Here is a 19645-nt window from a genome sequence, read left to right as displayed (position 1 = left end):
TGGGAATGGGGACCTCGCTGGCTCACCCAGGACCCCCTTTCTCCCAGGCTAAGCCCATCCTTTCCCATAGCCAGCGATGCCCTTTATGCTGGGGACCCCAGGCCTATCTCCGCAGGCCAGAGATGCTGTCTGAGCTCCAGCCCTCCAGGCTGAGATGTCTCTGTTTGGAGGAAACAAGCATCCCACACTCAACAAGCCGCAAACAGAAGTCCAGCCTCTTCCCCATGCCTCCCTCTCCTCTGCCGCTTTCCTCACCCACCCACAGGCTTGAGCCACAACCCTGGAGCCACTCGTGCCGCCTGCCTCTCTGGTCCCCGCCACTCACCCAGTGCCAGTGTCTAGATCCCCCTCCCAAATACATCATCTGTTCCGGGATGCTGGCAACAGCACCCCCTCTTGCCCTGATACAGTCCCATTGCGATGAAAAGAAAACCCAAATTCCTCCACCTCCGTATTCTCCCTGCCCTTCGCACCCTGCTGCTTCGCTTTCTTCTCTTAGTTCCTAGAAGAACTGAATCTCTCTCCCCTCCCCTCCCCGGGCCCTGCATGCCCCCTGTAAACTGTCTCTTGACCCCTGGGCTCTGATCCCTCTGGCCCCCCACAGGTTTCCCTCCTGCTTGGCTGGCTTCGCCTGCGCCCTGTGAACTCGTGTTCCTCCCCCAGCCTCCCGCTTCCAAGTCCCTTTGCCAGGGGGCCTTCCTGGACCTCCGGGTCCCAGTGCTCTCTTGCTCCCAGTTCTTGTTCTTGGTCACAGCACCAGCCTCTATGGTAACCACCGTCATGTGTGAATTGATTTGTGTCACGTGTCTGGGCTCCGCCCACACAGAGGCTCCGGGAAGGCAGGGACTGGTTCTGTCTCTTACCCAGAGGTTGGTAGGTGGTAGGTTCTCAGTCTGTTGAATGACTAGAGCCCCATTTCACAGGTAAGAATACTGAGGCTTGGAGCGATTAAGACTATGCCTGGTCTGTTTGCGCTGTGTTCCCAGGGGAGCCACAGCCTGCTCTGGGGTCAGGGGAGAGTCAGGTTCAAATGAGTGTGAGGGAAAAATGACCACAGAACGCTCAGCCCCGCACCTGGCAGGTGGAAGCACTCAGCATTGCTCCCTGTGTCAGTGTGCGACCTGCACCCTGGGGGAGGCCGGCGCTGCCCCCCACTTTGGGATTCCAGCAGCTTGGATCCCCTGAGGATGTGGTCTCACCCCATCCCCGCAGCCCCAGGCTGTATGAACAGGTCAGAGCTCACCGAGCAATTCGGGCAGGGGCTGCACTTACGGGTCTTTCTCAGCCCCTCCAAAGCGACCCAAAAAAATCCATCCTCAAAGGAAAAACCGTGAGTTCCTTCGACAGGTGTTCCTGAAGGCCAGTCTCCGAAGGCCCTCCCCTCAGTCAGACTGCCACCGCTAGCGCCAGGCGGGAGAGGGTTTGGTGGCACTCAGACTTGGCAATGTCCTGCTCTGGATACCCTGGTCACACCCGCCCCCTGCCCAGTTCTCTGAGTCAGACACTGAGTCCTGGGGTCTCCTGGCCAGGCCCTGAGGCTATGGCTGGGGCCCCAGGACACTGCAGCCCTCCAGGGCCTCCCTTCCAGACCAGTGGACAGGCCTGGCTCCTCTCCAGCTTTACCAAGCTCAAGGCCCCTCCCCAGCCCCTGCCAACCCCTGCCTTGGGGCCCTGCTGTGCCCCTCCCCAGCCCCCTGGGCCCTCAAGCAGCACCCCCCTCCTCCCGGCTGTTAGCCTGGGAAGGGGGCCAGGCCCTGAGCTCAGACCTTGGCGATTCCAGAGCGTCTGAGGCCCAGAGCCAGCCCCGCCAGCCCGGCCAGACAAGGCGAAGGGGGGTGGGGGCAGGGTGGGCACCAGGAAGCCATTTGCGGGGGGGGGCGGGGGTTGGCAGGGAAGTTGGCTCTCCAGCTTTGTTCTTTCTGCTCTCTTCTGGACCCCTCACGGAGCCCCTGGCCAAAGGGTGCCCTCTCCTTGAGCCTGTCCTCAGAGGGGAGTGGACCGGCACTAATGAGAAGTGACTCTGGGGTGGTGAGCCCCCCGCCTGCGCAAGGGAGGCTGGGAAAGGGCTGAGAGGCCAGGGTTCCAGCCCCACCTGGCCGCCCCGGGGCCCTCCCCCGGCCTCGGTTTCCCGCTCCGACGCGGCCTCGCCGCCCCGCCCGGAGGAATCCGGCGGGCCGCCCGGCGTCCCAGGTGAGGGCCCCCTGGAAAGCGCCCAGCGCGGCGGCGGCAGCGGCGGGTTCCGGCGGGGCGGGCATCTGGGGCGGGGACCGCCCCCGGCCTCCGCCCGCCCGCACGCCCTCGCTCCTCCGGGCGGCCGCGGCGACGCTTGAAACAGAGAAAAAAAAAAAAACTGTCTCCCTGGCCCGGGGCCAGCGTCCCAGCCCCCCTCGCCGCCGCCGCCGCGCCGCAGCCAGGGAAAACAACTGCTCACTTCTCCCTGCGTCCGCCCCGCGCGCTCCCTGCTTCCCGGCGGCCGCGGGAGCCCAGCCCGGCCGGGGGAGGCGCGGAGCGGGCCGGCCGCCCGGCCTTCCTCTCCCCTCGCTCCTCCTCTCCGCCTCAACTCGCTCGGCCTCCGCGCGGCCGCCTCAGTTTGGGGCCTTCGCAGGCGTCCCCCCGCCCCAATCCCCGGCCCCGGCTCGGGCTCGTGGCGGGGCTCCTTCCCGGGGCTCTGGAAGTTTCTGGGCTCCCCGCAGTCCAGCCTCCATCTCTTTGCCTCGCAGCGGGGCCCCCGCCCGCGCCTGCCGTCCCCTCCCTGCGCGCTTCCTCCGTTCCTTTCCCCTGCTGCCCTCTCTCCCCTCTCCCGGGGCTCCCGGCTTGCTACCCCAACTCTTCCCCCCTCCCCGCGCCCGGGCGCCGCGACCATAGCCCCGGCCCGGGCGCGCCCCCCGGGTCCTGCGGCCCCGGATGCCCGGGCCCCGCGGGGCTGCTGGCGGCCTGGCCCCTGAGATGCGCGGGGCGGGGGCGGCGGGGCTGCTGGCGCTGCTGCTGCTGCTGCTGCCGCTGGGCCCGGGCGGCGGGGCCGAGGGGGGGCCGGCGGGCGAGCGGGGCGCCGGCGGGGGCGGGGCGCTGGCCCGCGAGCGCTTCAAGGTGGTCTTTGCGCCGGTGATCTGCAAGCGGACCTGTCTCAAGGGCCAGTGTCGGGACAGTTGTCAGCAGGGCTCCAACATGACGCTCATCGGAGAGAACGGCCACAGCACCGATACGCTCACGGGCTCCGGCTTCCGCGTGGGTGAGGGCCGGGGGCACGGGCCGGGGGAGCGGGAAGGCAGAAACCCCGACAAATAGGGGAGACAGGGCAGAGTAGGGTATAGGACGCTGGGGGCCGGGGGAGTGCAGAAAGCTGAGCTCTGGGGGCCTGGGGCTCCTGGGGCTCCAGGGACACGAGGGGCTTGGGAGGCTGGAGTCCTGGGGCAGGCAGCAGCGGCGGGGCTACGTGGACCAGAACTTCACCGCTTTGCATTAGGGTTGAGGCCTCAGATGTGGGGTCCTGCTGGGGTCCCGGATGACACAGGCCTCTGGGAAGTCTCTGGGTTCTGAGAGGGAGTCAGGTTCAGCACACAGGGGCTTTTGCAGGATGTCAGCTGGGGCCCGGAGGTCAAAGAGAAGGGGTAGATATTCCCCTAAGAAACAGATTTGCTGGAAGAAATAGGAAAAGTCCTTTCAAAATGTCTACAGCAGGGACTGCCAGGGGTAGACACCTGCATGCTCCCGGAGGAGCCCAGGCCAGGGCTGGGGGTGAAGAGGTTAGATATTGGCAAGTTCTGGGAGGGAAGAGGTGCTTAGGCCTAGAGAGGAGTGCAGGCCTGGAGGCGGGGGCTGGTTTGGGTCCTCAGTCCCTCTTTATCCTGCTGTCCCTTCTTTGCCTTCCCCATAAGCTCTCAAGAGCTCTGCCTCAGAGTCTCCCCTCCCCAACAAGGCCTCATGACTCCCCAGTTCCACTTGGAGCCTACCCCTTCCCTAGCATCTCTCTTCAAAGGGCTAGGCCTGGAGTCCGGCTTGCCTCCTGCTAGGGCCCTGTGGGCCAGGCTGGGGGAGGTGTCCTGGCAGTAATTACCCTCCTGGACAGGGTAATTAGGCTGGGCCCAGGATGGCACCAGCAAGACGGCCCCTCTTACACATTCCTACTCACATACCAACTCACAGACCTGAGGAACCTCCCTGATGTGGTTCTTAGTTCTCATGAGATGTGTGTGTGTGTGTGTGTGTGTGCGTGCACACGCTTGTGTACATGCATGGGCTTTACAGTGACACTCTCTGATTAATTACATGTTTCTTTGTGTTGTCTTGGGTGCATGTCTCCAGTCACTATGGGAGTGTTTCTGTGAGCTTGTGTTGGTGCCAGAATGAATGTGTGTGTGTGTGTGTGTGTGTGTGTGTGAGAGAGAGAGAGAGAAAGAAAATGACTATGCATGTGAGTGTATGTGGGCCCAGCCTCCCAGACCCCCTGGCCATCCTGCCCAGGCTGCTGTCTCCATCTGTGTTGCCCACATCCCCAGGCTCGGTGCCCAGGCCACAGTGGGCGGGTGTCATTGAGAGGTCACCCTCACCGCTATGGGTGACTCACTGGGAAGCAGGAAGGAGAGGATCCTGCCTCCCCCAGCCCGGGACACACCCCTCCTGCGCTGAGAGTCCTGGCAGGATGAGCTGGCCTGGGATGCTATTACCCAGGCCCTGGTGGCCATGGCTGTGGGTTGTCCCTCTGAGGCCCTGCAGGTGTCCAGAAGAGCATCATCCCCACCTTTCCCTTCTGGGAAATGAGGGCAGCTGGGTGGGGGGAGGGGGCAGGTAGGAGAGAGGCTGGGTCTGGTGTGTGAGCCCAGGGCCCCAAGGCTGGATGTGGGTTGTGAGTGCGTGTCACGGAAAGACATAGGTCCCAGCCTCTCCGTCACTCCTTCATTTATGTCCCCCGAACCTCCTCTGGGTCCCAGAACCGAGGCAGACACAGCCCCTCCAAATCACCCTTTGCAGTGTGGGAGACAGACATAAATATAACAAGTCAAGTGTAAGGCGAGGAAAGGCTCCCTTCCTGGAGGAGAAGCTGAGACTGGAAATATTTGAATGTGGAGAGGTGGAGGGACAAGGCCCTGAGGGGAGGGGAAGGCGTGAATAAAACCGAGGAGGCAGGAGGTGGGGCAGAGCTGGGGGAGCAGGGGAGGAGCGCGAGGGTGCGGCGTGCGCGTGGAAGGAGCAGAGGGGCATCGGCTTATAGAAGATTCATTCTGGGCCATGGAGAGCCTTAAATGCTTGGGCAGGGAAGCAAGCAGCCGGCAGGGGTGTGACATGCCAGGGCTTTGCCGGAGGCGGGTTTCTCTGGGGGTGCTGGGCTGTGGACAGGCAGGAAGCCAGCAAGGAGCATTGGTGGCAAGGCTCAAGGCACGGGAGGGGCAGAGGGCATGAGGAGGAGGGGAGGTGGGTTCACGAGACTGTACAGAGGCCGGAACTGGGTAGAGTGGGACCGGGAGAGATGGGGCCTCTGAGGCTCAGTAGAATGATCTAGGCAGTCAGGGATTTCCCGGTGGTAGTCCACCGTACGAGGAGGAGTGAGGGAAGCATGAGGCACATCTCCCCAGGGTTGAGGTGCCCAAGGGCATCGCTGATAGTGGTGAGGTGTGGGCCCAGGTTGGCCGGACAAAGGGAGATTGGGGGCGAGGGGAGAGCTCAGAGGGGGCTGAGGTCTGAATGGGAGGGAATTTGGAAGAGGTGAAAGTGCCAGATAGAGATGATATTCCCAGGAGAGTCTGGAGGGGAAAGCCAGAGGAGAAAACGGCTGTTCCGGCACCGTGATCACCATCATCATTCAATACTACTTATTAAACACCCTCCGTGGGCCAGGCACTGTGCTAACTATCTGTACAGGCATCACCTCATTCAGTAGACATGACAAACATCCCTACAGACGGGAACACTGAGGCCCAGGGAGCGGGAGCAAAGTGCTCAGCCACAAGCCACCACATGGCCTTTGAGCGAGGATTTTAAGTCCAGGGCTTCAGACTCCAGAAGCCTACATGGGTAGAAGGATGTTGGAGGACCTAGAGATCAGCTTCTGCGGGTTCCAAAACCGAGCTTCCCAAGGGGGACAGAGTCAGTGGGTGGCAAGGAAGTAAGGAGGAGGGAAAGAGACAGGATGTGTGTGGGGGGCTGGGCCTGGTCCCTGATGCACGTCCCCTCTTCAGTGGTGTGCCCTCTGCCCTGCATGAACGGTGGCCAGTGCTCCTCCCGAAACCAGTGCCTGTGTCCCCCGGACTTCACCGGTCGCTTCTGCCAGGTGCCCGCTGGAGGAGCTGGCGGGGGCACCGGCGGCTCAGGCCCTGGGCTGGGCCGGGCCGGGACCCTGTCCACAGGCGCGCTGTCGCCCCTGGCTCCAGAGAGCGAGTCTGTGGCCAGCAAGCACGCCATCTACGCGGTCCAGGTGATCGCGGATCCGCCCGGGCCCGGGGAGGGGCCCCCTGCCCAGCATGCAGCCTTCCTGGTGCCCCTTGGGCCGGGACAGATCTCAGCAGAAGGTACCGGACCACGAGGCAGACCCGGGGAGGCCGAAGTGGGCGGGCACTTGGGCGGCGGGACCTCGAGGAGCCCCGCCCACTCCCATCCCCCAACCTGCACGACTACCTGTGGTCGGGGGCAGCCCTGAAGCCACCCTGCCCCGCCCCCAGTGCAGGCCCCGCCCCCCGTGGTGAACGTGCGCGTCCACCATCCGCCCGAGGCATCGGTCCAAGTGCACCGCATCGAGGGGCCGAATGCTGAGGGCCCCGCCCCCTCGCAGCACCTGCTGCCGCACCCCAAGCCCCAGCACCCCCGGCCACCCACCCAGAAGCCCCTGGGCCGCTGCTTCCAGGACACTCTGCCCAAGCAGCCCGTGAGTGAATCCACAGTCCAGCTGGACCGGCCCTTGGGTCTCAGGGTTGCCCTATCCCCATTCCAAGGGGGATTGTGCAAAACAGGGGTCCGTGGGCTGACAGGGGAGGAAAAGGCCCCTAGGAGGAAGGCCAGGTGGGGCTGGGCGCTCTGTGATCCCCTCATCCCAACTTCCCCTAGTGCGGCAGCAATCCCCTCCCGGGCCTCACCAAGCAGGAAGACTGCTGCGGGAGCATCGGCACCGCCTGGGGCCAGAGCAAGTGCCATAAGTGCCCCCAGCTGCAGTGTGAGTGCCGGGGCCCATGGGTTCGCGCCACCGCAGGCTGGACCCATGCCCACCCCTTCCTCCCCTGCAGGCGTCAGACCCGCCAGGCCTGAGCCTCTCACTGCCCACCAAATTCCCCGCAGCCTCCCGCTGTGCCCTCCTTTCCCTCCCCACGGGACCCCCCCAGTGTCCTCCCCTGCCACGCTGTCCTCTCTCTGCAGACACAGGGGTGCAAAAACCAGGACCTCTACGTGGGGAGGTGGGCGCTGACTGCCCCCAGGGCTACAAGAGACTCAACAGCACCCACTGCCAGGGTATGGCCCACCAGTAGAGTCTGAAGCCCCTTGTCACTGGGGGAGGCCCCAAGGTGGGTGAGGTTCTTGGAGAAGCTGGCTGTCACCCTGGGACCGCACACTAGAGGGTCACACTTCCGCTTACCGCAGACATCAACGAGTGCGCGATGCCAGGCATGTGTCGCCATGGGGACTGCCTCAACAACCCGGGCTCCTATCGCTGCGTCTGCCCACCTGGCCATAGCTTGGGCCCCTCCCGAACACAGTGCATAGGTGAGAACGAGGGGTCTCAGGTCCCTGGGAGGTCACAAGGCACGGACAGGAGAAGCAAGTCTCCAAGCAGCAAGGATCAGAGGTCAGAGTGGGGTCAAGGGTTGATTGCAGGAGGAGTAAGGCCCAGAGCTGATAGGATCAGGGATCAGTGGGATCAGGAGTCACAGGAGATCTGGTTGGAGGTTACATGGGGTCAAGGACTATATAGAGTGAGGGTCGTATGAGATCATGGGCTTGATGGGTAGGAGGGATGAAGTCTAGAGCAGCCAAGCCAGGGGTCAGTGGGGCCAGTGGTCACAGAGATTTCAGGGGTTATGTGAGGTCAGAGAAACACAGGTTCACGGATCACATGAACTCAGGGTCACCTGAGGTCAGAGGCCACATGAGGATCAAGGGTTGTCTGAGCCCAAGAGGCCAGGTCTAAAGAAGCTGGGAGGAGGGACACGGGCCGCATTTAAGTGCAGATGCCCATGCCCGCCCGTGGCCCCTTGCAGCGGACAAGCCAGAGGAGAAGAGCCTGTGTTTCCGCCTGGTGAGCCCTGAGCACCAGTGCCAGCACCCACTGGCCACGCGCCTCACCCGCCAGCTCTGCTGCTGCAGCGTGGGCAAGGCCTGGGGCGCAAGGTGCCAGCGCTGCCCCGCCGACGGCACTGGTGAGCTGCGGCGCATGGGGCTGAGGGGCCATCCACGCGCCCATCCGGGAAACACTCACTTCTCTGCCCCTTGCTCTGGCCGCAGCTGCCTTCAAGGAGATCTGTCCAGCCGGGAAGGGGTACCACATCCTCACTTCCCACCAGACCCTCACCATTCAGGGCGAAAGTGACTTTTCCCTTTTCCTGCACCCCGACGGGCCACCCAAGCCCCAGCAGCTCCCGGAGAGCCCCAGCCGGGCGCCACCACCTGAGGACACGGAGGAAGAACCAGGTCTGGCCTGAGCCTTTCCATTCCCTGACAGATGTGAAACGCCTACACCTGACCCCTTGACTCCCGATGCCCAGAGTCTAATCCCCAACTCCTAATCCTCGACCTAACCACAGACCCCCAGAATTGGCCATCTCATCCCTACCCAAGGTTGTAACCCCAGGATCTATCCCCTGATCAGCAGAATCTGACCACCGCTCTCCAGATCTGGCCCTGGAACCCCTTTGATTTCCAGACCAGGGCATTGAACCAGCCCAAATGGTGTCCTTAGATCTGGCTTTCTGACTCCCGACCCAAGGACTTGGACCCTAGCTATAATCCAAGGCCCTTGACCAACCATTGCACCCTAAACCTGTTCCCCTGACCCGTGATGCACACACTCCGTGACCCCAGGATCTAACTCTTGACACTTGACCCAGAGACACAATCGTCGAACTCTCAGACCCTGACCACAAACACCAACTGCCCATCCCAGTCTTAATTCCTTCCCCCGCCTTCCGCCAGCCCTGCACTAATGCCCCATCTTCTTCCCTTTTAGGGGTGAGCACGGACTCAGTGAGTATGAAAGCCTGGGTGGGAGGGGCAGGGAAGCGAAGGCGACAGTGGGCTCATGCTGCTGTTACTCATAGCCACTGGTCGAGGAGCAGTCAGCAGCCCAGAGCCACCCGACTGCCACCACGTCTCCTGCCAGGCCCTACCCGGGTGAGCTGCTCACTGCAGGGACCAGTCCTCAAGGGCTGTCCCCAGGGGTGGTGGCCAGCCTGGCCCTCAGGGGATTGTGAAGCCGGTGCGCCCGGAGGGGGGTGCCTTTCCCATCCCCCACACCCCCCTCATGGGTGTACACTGCTGCCTACAGAGTTGATCTCCCGGCCCTCGCCACCCACTGTGCGCTGGTTCCTGCCAGACCTGCCGCCATCCCGCAGTGCGGTGGAGATCGCTCCTACTCAGGTCACAGGTAAGACCTGCCCGCTGAGGCCACAACTGAGAGAAGCCATGTGCCTGGCTTCATTTTACTCCTCCCTTACCCATCCCCACCCAGTCGTTCCTGAGCACTAACACTTATCCTGGGCTTGCTGGGTGCCGGGCCCTGGACTGGGCCCTGGGGAAGCCATCGTGTGCAACAGAGACCCCATTCTGGGTATTGTGGAGCTCTGTCCAGTCTTAAGACACTTTATTCATTCATTCATTGATTCAACAAATATTTATTGAGCACCTACTATGTGCCAGGCACAGTTTAGGTGCTGGGGATACAGTAGCAAACTAAAGCCAGAAAATCTCCGTTCTTGCAGAGTACACAAGCAACAGATTAGTGACTAAAAATCGAGTATGTCTTGTAAATGTCATACAAAAAGTAATCAGAGAAGGAAAGAAGTCTGGTGGTTGTGATAATACGTAGCCTGGCAACGAAAGGTGGCTTCCTGGGCCGGGCTTTAGAGAGTGTTAGAAATGAACACGAAGTGGGGAAGGAAGGGGTGTGCTGGTTGGGAAAAGGGACACCCCAAGTGAAGCCCAGGCAAAGGGCACGAAACACTGGTGGAGGAGGGAAAACCACACGCGGACCAAGTGTTGTTGAACCCAGGAAGGGCCAATGCACAGAGCCTTGTTAAGAGGCTTGGGTTTGATCCCAAAGGCTGTGGGAAGTGTCTGTGGGGTTTGGGGCATCATGATAATTGCTAGCTATGGCTGAGCATTTGCCTTGTGCCAGGCACTGACTAGAGGGTTTTACATACTAAGTATCATTTCACCTTTTCAAACCGTGAAAGTGTGTGCGCTTAGCTTCATGGTTCCGCAGCTTGCCCCCCACCCCTCGTCACAACCTGGAGCCAGGTCCTAGTCCCAGTCTGTGTGGACTCCCTAAGCTGCAAGGGAGCCACCAGCCCGACTGAAATCTAGGAGGCTGGATGTGCTCTGGGGTTGAGGACCCAGGGGGAAGGTGGCCGTCCTGGAGGCTTGTCCAGGCTGGGACAATGTGATGACAGCCCTGGGAGCTGTGGGAAGGTGGGGGAAGAGGCACCTGGGGAGGCTTCTGCGAGGGGGGTGTGTTAAGGAGCTCCAGGGAGAGATACTCTAGGAGAAAAGAACACCCTGCCTGTTTAGGGTGGGGTGGAGCTCTAGAACAGGTCAGGGCTGCTGCTGGGGTGGGGGTGGGGGTGTTGGGGACCTAAAGGAGGGAGTGGTGGGAGGCAGGGAGTTCAAGACTGGTGACAAAAACAGTGGTGAAGGGGGTTCTAGATCTGACCGCTTAGGCACAACCAGGGGGCAAGCAGATTCCCAGGAAATGAGTTCCTGCCTGCCTTGGGAGGGGGAGGAAATCAAGCATTGTAGAATGGGGGGCCCGGGTCCCTGAGGCAAGGGTGTTGGGGTCACTGGGCTAGAGGATAAGGGAGTGTCTACCAATGCAGGGTTTTAAATATTGAGGTGACTGGAGGGCGGTGTCTCAGAGCCCATTGGTAGGGGTATTGGGATAATGGAGGGGCGGGGGGAGAGGGAACGTGGCAGAAAGTGTTTCCTACTCAGCCCCTTCATCGACCATCTCCCCCACCCCCACCGCTCCCAGAGACAGACGAGTGTCGCCTGAACCAGAACATCTGTGGCCACGGGGAGTGCGTCCCGGGCCCCTCGGACTACTCCTGCCATTGCAACCCGGGCTACCGGTCGCACCCGCAGCACCGCTACTGCGTGGGTGAGCGCCGGCGGGCGGGTGGCCCGGGGGCGGCCGTGGGTCCCAGCGCCCCTGTGACGTCTCCCCGCCCGCGCGCCCTTCTCAGACGTGAACGAGTGCGAGGCGGAGCCGTGCGGCGCGGGGAGGGGCGTCTGCATGAACACCGGCGGCTCCTACAACTGCCACTGCAACCGCGGCTACCGCCTGCACGTCGGCGCCGGGGGGCGCTCGTGCGTGGGTGAGCGCGGCGCGGGCGGCGCGGGAAGGGGGATGGGGGGACGGGGCGGGTGATGGGGGGATGGGGGGTCTCCCCTCCGGCGCGCAGACTAACCGCCTCCGCCGCCCCCGGTGCGCTCCTCGCGCTCCCCGCCTCCCGCGCAGACCTGAACGAGTGCGCCAAGCCCCACCTGTGCGGCGACGGCGGCTTCTGCCTCAACTTCCCGGGCCACTACAAGTGCAACTGCTACCCCGGCTACCGGCTCAAGGCCTCACGACCGCCCGTGTGCGAAGGTGGGGGAGGCCCCATCCAGGCCCACAGGGGGTCCTCAGTTGTTCTCGACCTGGGCTAGGGGCCTGGGCCTCCCCGAGGTTGGGCTGCGGGAGCCCCGAGGGCCGGGTTCGGCTTGCTGATCTGTAACCGAAGGAGGCCCTGCTGAGGACACTGAACGCCTGGCCCGCCACGTTGTCCTCGAACGGATCTCCCTCCTTCTCCGCCCCCCCCGGCCCCCCCGCAGACATCGACGAGTGCCGAGACCCTAGCTCCTGCCCGGACAGCAAATGCGAGAACAAACCCGGGAGCTTCAAGTGCATTGCCTGTCAGCCCGGCTACCGCAGCCAGGGGGGCGGGGCCTGCCGCGGTGAGAGCAGGGGTCAGGGGGCGGCGGCTGAGTCCCGGATGCGGGGCGGGAAGGGAAGGTTGGACCGCAAATGGGCGGGGGCCCATGCGGGAGCCGTCCCGCGACCCAGCAGTTTCGGGATCCGGTGAGGGCAGGGGTGGGGCTGATGGCTGTGAGAGGCGCCTGGCCGGTGGGGCCTCCCCTGTCCTGGGCCGAGGAGACCCCCACCCCGGTACCGCGCCGCGTGCAGTGGGGCGGCTACCGAGGCGAGCCTTCGCCGCTGCAGACGTGAACGAGTGTGCCGAGGGCAGCCCCTGCTCGCCCGGCTGGTGCGAGAACCTCCCAGGCTCCTTCCGCTGCACGTGCGCCCAGGGCTACGCGCCTGCGCCCGATGGCCGCAGCTGCCAGGGTGAGCCCCAGCCCTCCTCCCTCCAGCGCCCCCGCACCCACTCACGCGTGGAAGCTGGGGACCCGGCCACCCCGTCCGTCCCACGGGGGGCAGGAGGTCCCCCCTGAGATCCACCCCTCAGGTCACGGACCCATTCACTCGTTTCTCGACAAACCTGGCCGATGAAAGGCCACCAGAATTTCTATGTAGGAAGGGTCTTAGGGACCCAAGGCTTCTGGTTTCTTTGCTTCTGCAAAGCACGTTACTTAAATTTAAGGTGGGAGGGGGGAACATAAAGAAGGGGGAGGGCGCTAGTAGCCCGCTGCGGGCTGGGATTCCGAGAAACTTAGGAACGTTACACACAGACCAGAGAGCGCAGGGCTGTGGGCCTGGCTGGAAGGTGGGTGCCAGGCCTGAATCGTCTTAAAGGACCAGTAGGAATTAGCTGAGCAAAGAAAGGCAGCATCAGCAGACTCAGAAGTGCAAACCAGCTCGGAGTGTGCTGCAAACTGTAAGGTGCAAGCAGAGGGCGAGGGGCAGGGCCCCACTCACCCACCCACCCCCTGCCCTGCCCAGGAGGTCTGGCTTTTAAGGGGAAGAGTGACAAGAGTCACCATTTGCTTTGGAAAGTTTCCTGCTGCTGAGTGTGGCGAGTAGCCGGAGGTCCCCTGGAGACCCAGGGCACAGATGGTGATGACAGTGATGGGAGCAGCGGCTCCAGAATGGTCTGGGGATGGCGTGGGAGTAGGGAAAGGTTAAGGCACATTCCCTGAGCTTATTAACAGGATGTCCGGGTGAGGGGGGGAGCGAGGGACCCTCCAGCTTTCTGGCCTGGGTAACTGTGGTTGTGCTGTTCACTGGGACAGGGTCTCTGGGGTGGTGCAGATTGGAGAAGGAAGACACCAAGTTTCATGCTGGACCAGTTGGGTGGCTGTCCCTGTGGGCCTCTAGGCTGGAGATGCTGGCAGAGGGTGGGCTGTACAGATTGGAAGCTTTGGGCCAGACACACACACACACACACACACACACACACACACACACACGGGAACTGTGGACTGCGGGGGGCCGTGGAACCTTGGGGTGCACCTGCCCAGCCAAGGAGGGTGGGCCCAGGGAGGGGAGCCTCAGCAGAGCCTTGTGGGCAAAGCCACATCAGTGGAAGGTAGGGGAGCAGGAGTGGGAGATGGGGGGGGGGGTTGGAAGGAGGCTCAGGGAGTCCCGGCTGAGAAACCAGGGTAGAAGACCATGAGCCCAACGTAACTGAGAGGTCCTTGAAAAGTAAGAACCGAGTGGTGAGATAAGAAAGTCCCTGGTGACCTTGGTAGGGTGGCTTCTGTGGTGTGAGGGGGCCAGGAGAGGCAGGCGGTGAGTGGGGAAGAGTGAGACCTGGGGCTCTGCCAGATGGGGTTTGGGGATGTAGGCTGAGGAGATGCCAGGAAAGGGGGCTCGGGGATGACAAGGGCAGCGGGGGGAGGAGCCACAGACAGAAGGGACATCTCTTGCCCTAACGGATGTAATGATTTTGGGGAGGGTAAAGATTACCCTTAATTTTCTCAATGAGCAATAAAGGGCCTGAGTCCAGTGGGGGACTTGTAATGACCGGTAGAGGGTTGGGACTGCCCAAGGGCGTGGGAGCTGCCTAGGGACTTTCCAGAAGTCCAGTCTGAGGAGGAGGGATAGGGTGGTGCCAGCTGAGGATCAGGCAGGGCCCGAGGCCAGAGGGAGTGGCTGTGACCCAGGGTGCTCAGCCTAGTGGGTGCCAGCACCCAGGATCTGGAGGCCAGGGGCAGGCATGGCCTCCCAGACCGGCGCGGAGGAAGGAGAGGGGTCATGGGCCCCCGGGAGAGAGGGTGGGCTGGGGGCCTCGAGAGCAGCAAAGGCAGTGGGAAAGCAGCAGCATCGGAGATGCCCACGGTGGGGCAGCTCCCAGGCCGTCGTCCTTTGAGTGACTGCCACCAAAGTGAAGGTCACAGAAACTGATCCAGGGTGTAAGGGCAGAGGCTGGGCCTGGCTGACCCTTTGGATGCTGAAAAGTCCTAGGGTGGGGAACAGGATAGAGGAGGGGGACTGTGGAGGTGAGTGCTGACAGCAGGAGAGGAGGGGAGGCTGGCAGGGGGGCCCGGCGCACCTCAGAGGCAGAGTGGCTTGCAAGGGCCAAGAACCAGCTTCTGCCAGAAAGGACTGCAAAGAAGCATGCTCTCAGGGGAAGGCCAAATTCAAGTTCCTTTACTGCGCGAGCAGAAGACATTATTCTGCCAGAAGGACAAAGACAGGAGCTTATTTCCGGGGGCAGAAAGGGAGCCATGGTGGGTGGGGGGAAGGGGAGAGCAGCTGGGCAAGGGGATGCGGGCAGGATGGGAGAGGGGGCGGGGAGGGTGCCCTTGTTTGGTGAGGACGACGAAGGTTGAGGCTTGAGCTCTTTGGAATCAGCCATGGCCCAGGCTCCCTGGCAGCACCTGGCCCGCTCCCCAGAGCATGGTGTGCTGCACGGAGGGGGTGAGGGGCCTCTGCTTCTCTTAAGCAATATTAGCATCAACTCCACGTCTTAGGCGCGAGTGGGAAAAGGGTAGCAGAGGCCTGAGACCATCCCACGCTGGCCCTCTGACACCCCTTGTGCCCCACAGATGTGGATGAGTGTGAGGCGGGGGATGTGTGTGACAACGGCATCTGCACCAACACACCAGGCTCCTTCCAGTGTCAGTGCCTCTCTGGCTACCATCTATCAAGAGACCGGAGCCGATGCGAGGGTAAGCGGGGCAGAGGGCTGGGAGTTAGCCTGTTCCTCCCTATCCCAGGGCTGCCCCAGGCTGGGCTCCAAGCCAGGCACTCCCCTGTCCAGCGCCCCCTCCAGATCCAACATCGGGTCTGGGGTGTGGGCCCGGCCCGGCCCGGGGCTCTGGGGGAAGCCTTCGCAGCCTCGGGCTAGGCTTTCTGAGCTGGGTGAGCCCCTGAGGTTCCCCACCTCTCTGACCCTCTGCAGACATCGATGAGTGTGACTTCCCCGCAGCCTGCATTGGCGGTGACTGCATCAACACCAATGGCTCCTACCGATGTCTCTGTCCCCAGGGGCATCGGCTGGTAGGCGGCAGGAAGTGCCAAGGTATGGGGGGATTGGCTGAGAGTCACCAAGGAGGGCTGGCAGGGAATGGCAGGAATCTAGACTCCCTGTCGATCTATCTTTCCATCCATCCATCCACATTCACTTCCCCTTCAACTCCTTCACCTACAGTAGCAAAAGTAATGAAAGTAATTACAGGGTGCCTACTGGGTGCCCGCTCGCCAAATGTGCGGTAGACAGCAATTTACTGAGAACCGGCTATCTGCCAGCTTCTGCACTATATGCCAGGTAGGGAGAGACAACCCAGGGCCCCCACTAGGGGAGGCTGACATGTGAGTTGATTCCTACCACAGGGTGCCAGAAGAGGTCTGCATAAGTGATTAATTGGCAACAGAGAGGGGACTATTGAACTAGAACTTGGAGCAAAAAGATGGTTTCTTTTTTTTTTTTTATTTTTTTTTTAAGATTTTTATTTATTTATTTGACAGAGATCACAAGTAACAGGCAGGTGGAGAGAGAGAAAGAAACAGGCTCCCTGGCGAGCAGAGACCCCGACATGGGGCTCCATCCCAGGACCCTGGGATCACGACCTTAGCTGAAGGCAGATGCTTAATCACTGAGCCACCCAGGCTCCCCTAAAGATGGTTTCCTAAGGCATAAATAAAGTCCCCATGCAGAGAGAAGCAGGCATGGTATTCCAGGCCCAAAGAACAATGTGCAAAGCACAGAGATCTGGGAGGAGTCAGTTGTGTTTTTAGGGGAGAGTACCCCGAACATAGATTTGGGGGTGCCAGTATTTAGAATAAAGGATGAAACTGAAATGTATCAGGAGGCCAAACCAAAAGTCCCCAGATGCGGGGCTAAGAGTTAGGACTCCATTTGTTGCTGATGACAGCCGTGGCACCTAAAACCTGCCATGTGAATGGCAGAAGACAGTGAATGTGCTCACCTCTAGTCACACGCACAGACAGACCCGAGTGGACATCGGGTTGTGTGCACTTTGAGATCAAAGTGGAAGTTTGGGTTCTGAGCTTGTGTGAGTCCCTGGAGGCACACCCCGCAGGGAAGGAGGGGCTGGTTTCCTTGGAGCAACTCTTCCTGCTTCTCTTGCTGGCCACAGACATAGATGAATGCAGCCAGGACCCTGGCCTGTGCCTTCCTCACGGGGCCTGTGAGAACCTGCAGGGCTCCTACGCTTGCATCTGTGATGAGGGCTTCACGCCCACCCAGGACCACCACGGCTGTGAGGGTGAGTGGCCTGGGTTCAGAGATGGGTGCTTGTTCCAGCCTCTGGAATCAGGGGAACAAGGAGAAATCCCTTTTGCCTGAGAGTCTGGGGATGGGGGTAGGGGGGCTGGACCTTGCAGGAGGGCCCTGAATGCCACTTTGAGGTTGGAACTTGGCTCTGACAGGGTGGCTGAGGAGAGCCAGGGAAGGTGAGGGAGCAGAGGAACGAGATTGGTGGGGAGCGTGGGTTGGCAGGATTGTTTGCAGGACCCTGAGCTTCCCTCCTCTCCCCTCAGAGGTGGAGCCGCCCCACCACAAGAAGGAGTGCTACCTTAACTTCGATGACACGGTGTTCTGCGACAGTGTACTGGCCACCAATGTCACCCAGCAAGAATGCTGCTGTTCGCTGGGAGCTGGCTGGGGAGACCACTGTGAGATCTATCCCTGCCCAGTCTACAGCTCAGGTCAGGAGTCTCAGTTTCTTCATTTTTGGAAATGTGCTGGGGGAGACAGCCCCTTCCTGGGCCGGTGGGAAATGGGTGGAGAGCTCCGACCTGAGCCCAGCGGCTAGTGCGCCCGCGCTCAGTTGTGCCTCCTTTCTTCCCCACGGCCGCTCTCTCCCCGCAGCTGAGTTCCACAGTCTCTGCCCAGACGGGAAGGGCTACACTCAAGACAACAACATTGTCAACTACGGCATCCCAGCCCACCGTGGTAAGCCCCGACACGGCTCCGCCCACCGGGCAGCCCCGCTCCGCCCACCGAGGTTCGGACCGCCCCGACCCCGCCCGTGCCCGCTAGGTCTGTAGCGGGCCCTGGGGTAAGCCCCGCCCACGTCCTCAGCGTCTGCCCCGCCCCTAGCACGCATACTTCCGGGTCCGGAAAATCCTCTCCCGCTGAGTTCGCTCGGCTCCTGCGGTGAGCTCCGCCCCCACTTCCCTGGCTGCGGGCCCGAGCCGCCCCGCAGGTAAGGACTAGCGGGCGGCAACGGCTTGTCCCTCCGCAGATATCGACGAGTGCATATTGTTTGGGGCGGAGATCTGCAAGGAGGGCAAGTGCGTGAATACGCAGCCGGGCTACGAGTGCTATTGCAAGCAAGGCTTCTACTACGACGGGAACCTACTGGAGTGCGTGGGTGAGTGCAGGCGATCCCCGCGGCCGCGGGACCGCGGCCGGGAGACACACACAACCACCCTACTTCGGGCCATTTCCCTCCACTGGCGCCTTTCCTCCCCGCAGACGTGGACGAGTGCCTGGACGAGTCCAACTGCCGGAACGGAGTGTGTGAGAACACGCGCGGCGGCTACCGCTGTGCCTGCACGCCCCCGGCCGAGTACAGCCCAGCGCAGCGCCAGTGTCTGAGCCCAGAGGAGATGGGTGAGGCCCGGGCCTGCTGGCTGGGGAAACAGGAGGGGGGCGGGGACCGGGCCGAGGCGTGACCACCACCCCCGCACATGCCCTCGCTACCCGTAGACGTAGACGAGTGCCAGGACCCGGCAGCCTGCCGCCCTGGTCGCTGCGTCAACCTGCCGGGCTCCTACCGCTGCGAGTGCCGCCCGCCCTGGGTGCCCGGGCCCTCCGGCCGCGATTGCCAGCTCCCGGAGAGCCCAGCCGGTGAGGGCGAGAGTTGTCCTGGGCCAGTCCGAGGGCCCGGTCCGCTGTGTGGAGCCCCGGGGTCGCGGCCCCTGCGAGGGTGGGTGGGAACGGGGGAGCCGATTGCCCCCCACCCCCGCCTTGGGGCGCCTAGCTGATGCCGGGTCTCCCTCCGCAGAGCGTGCCCCGGAGCGGCGGGACGTGTGCTGGGCCCAGCGTGGAGAAGACGGCATGTGCGCGGGGCCCCTAGCCGGGCCAACCCTCACCTTCGACGACTGCTGCTGTCGCCAGGGCCGCGGCTGGGGAGCGCAGTGCCGCCCCTGCCCGCCGCGCAGCTCCGGTGAGCCAAACCGCCGGCCACCCCCGGAGCGGTTGGGGCAGGAGCTGGGTGCATCCCTGTCGCTGACCGCCCCTGTCCCTCCCAGGGTCCCAGTGCCCGACGTCGCAGAGTGAGAGCAATTCTTTCTGGGACGCGAGTCCCCTGCTGCTGGGGAAGCCCCCTCGAGGTGAGTGTAGCAGGAGGGCAAGGCGTGGTGGTGATCGGCGGGGGTTCCAGTCCGGCTGCAGGTGGTGGAGGTGGAGGTTAATGTCGACATTCTCCCGGCCTGCGCAGAAGAGGACAGCTCAGAGGAGGATTCGGACGAGTGCCGCTGCGTGAGTGGCCGCTGCGTGCCCCGACCCGGTGGCGCCGTGTGCGAGTGTCCTGGAGGCTTCCAGCTCGACGCCTCTCGCGCGCGCTGTGTGGGTGAGCCAGGGGCGGGGTGGGGGCGCGGCCAGAGGGAGGTGTGCAAGCTAAGGGGGCTTCATACTCTGGCGTCCCGGTGAAGATGCACCTGTCGCCCCCACCCCCAGACATCGACGAGTGCCGGGAGCTGAACCAGCGCGGGCTGCTGTGCAAGAGCGAGCGCTGCGTGAACACAAGTGGCTCCTTCCGCTGCGTCTGCAAAGCTGGCTTCGCGCGCAGCCGCCCGCACGGGGCCTGCGTGCCCCAGCGCCGCCGCTGACGCGGAGCCCCGACCTCGGCCATCAGCGTGGGGTTTCCGCCTGAGCCTCTGGGCGAGCTCAGCCTCTGCTGCCTGCCCCAACTCGGGGCTCGGACCCAGGAACTCTCCAGGGTCCTCGGACCCCTCCCTGCGCCCAGCAGCGCCGCCCAGTTTACAGGAAGAGACTGGGTCTCTGGCACTGGCGGCCTTCCTCCCAAAGGGCATTTCCTGGCAACCGATAAATCAGATCGTGCCTCTTTACTCTTGGTTTTCCAAGCAAATTGATGTTCATGT

At 62.6% G+C, this 19645-nt stretch overlaps 1 protein-coding gene across 4 annotated transcripts; it reads left to right on the top strand.

Moving 5' to 3' along the window:
• The first annotated feature begins 2338 nt into the window (after positions 1-2338).
• Positions 2339-19612, top strand: LTBP3 (latent transforming growth factor beta binding protein 3). Of its 4 annotated transcripts, XM_032357299.1 has the most exons (28): positions 2342-3229; positions 6174-6503; positions 6654-6856; positions 7036-7141; positions 7342-7434; positions 7564-7686; positions 8181-8339; positions 8425-8610; positions 9146-9162; positions 9237-9309; positions 9464-9562; positions 11165-11290; positions 11376-11507; positions 11651-11779; positions 12004-12126; positions 12392-12514; positions 15118-15240; positions 15474-15593; positions 16672-16800; positions 17075-17242; positions 17406-17489; positions 17782-17910; positions 18015-18152; positions 18249-18389; positions 18547-18708; positions 18794-18874; positions 18982-19113; positions 19221-19612. In XM_032357299.1, the coding sequence occupies exons 1-28, from the start codon at positions 2905-2907 to the stop codon at positions 19370-19372; spliced, it is 3906 nt and encodes a 1301-aa protein (XP_032213190.1). In that variant the 5' UTR covers positions 2342-2904; the 3' UTR covers positions 19373-19612. The 4 variants fall into 4 exon arrangements, with proteins under 4 accessions (XP_032213192.1, XP_032213191.1, XP_032213190.1 ...); XM_032357301.1 differs by lacking the exon at positions 12392-12514 and having other exon boundaries at positions 2339-3229; XM_032357300.1 differs by lacking the exon at positions 9146-9162 and having other exon boundaries at positions 2341-3229; positions 8425-8611; positions 9236-9309.
• The last annotated feature ends 33 nt before the right edge of the window (positions 19613-19645 follow it).

This window comes from Mustela erminea, chromosome 9 (genome assembly GCF_009829155.1).
Source record: "Mustela erminea isolate mMusErm1 chromosome 9, mMusErm1.Pri, whole genome shotgun sequence".
NCBI classification, from domain to species: domain Eukaryota; kingdom Metazoa; phylum Chordata; class Mammalia; order Carnivora; family Mustelidae; genus Mustela; species Mustela erminea.
Note: the sequence above shows the minus strand (reverse complement) of the source record. Positions and strands in the feature narration are given on the sequence as shown.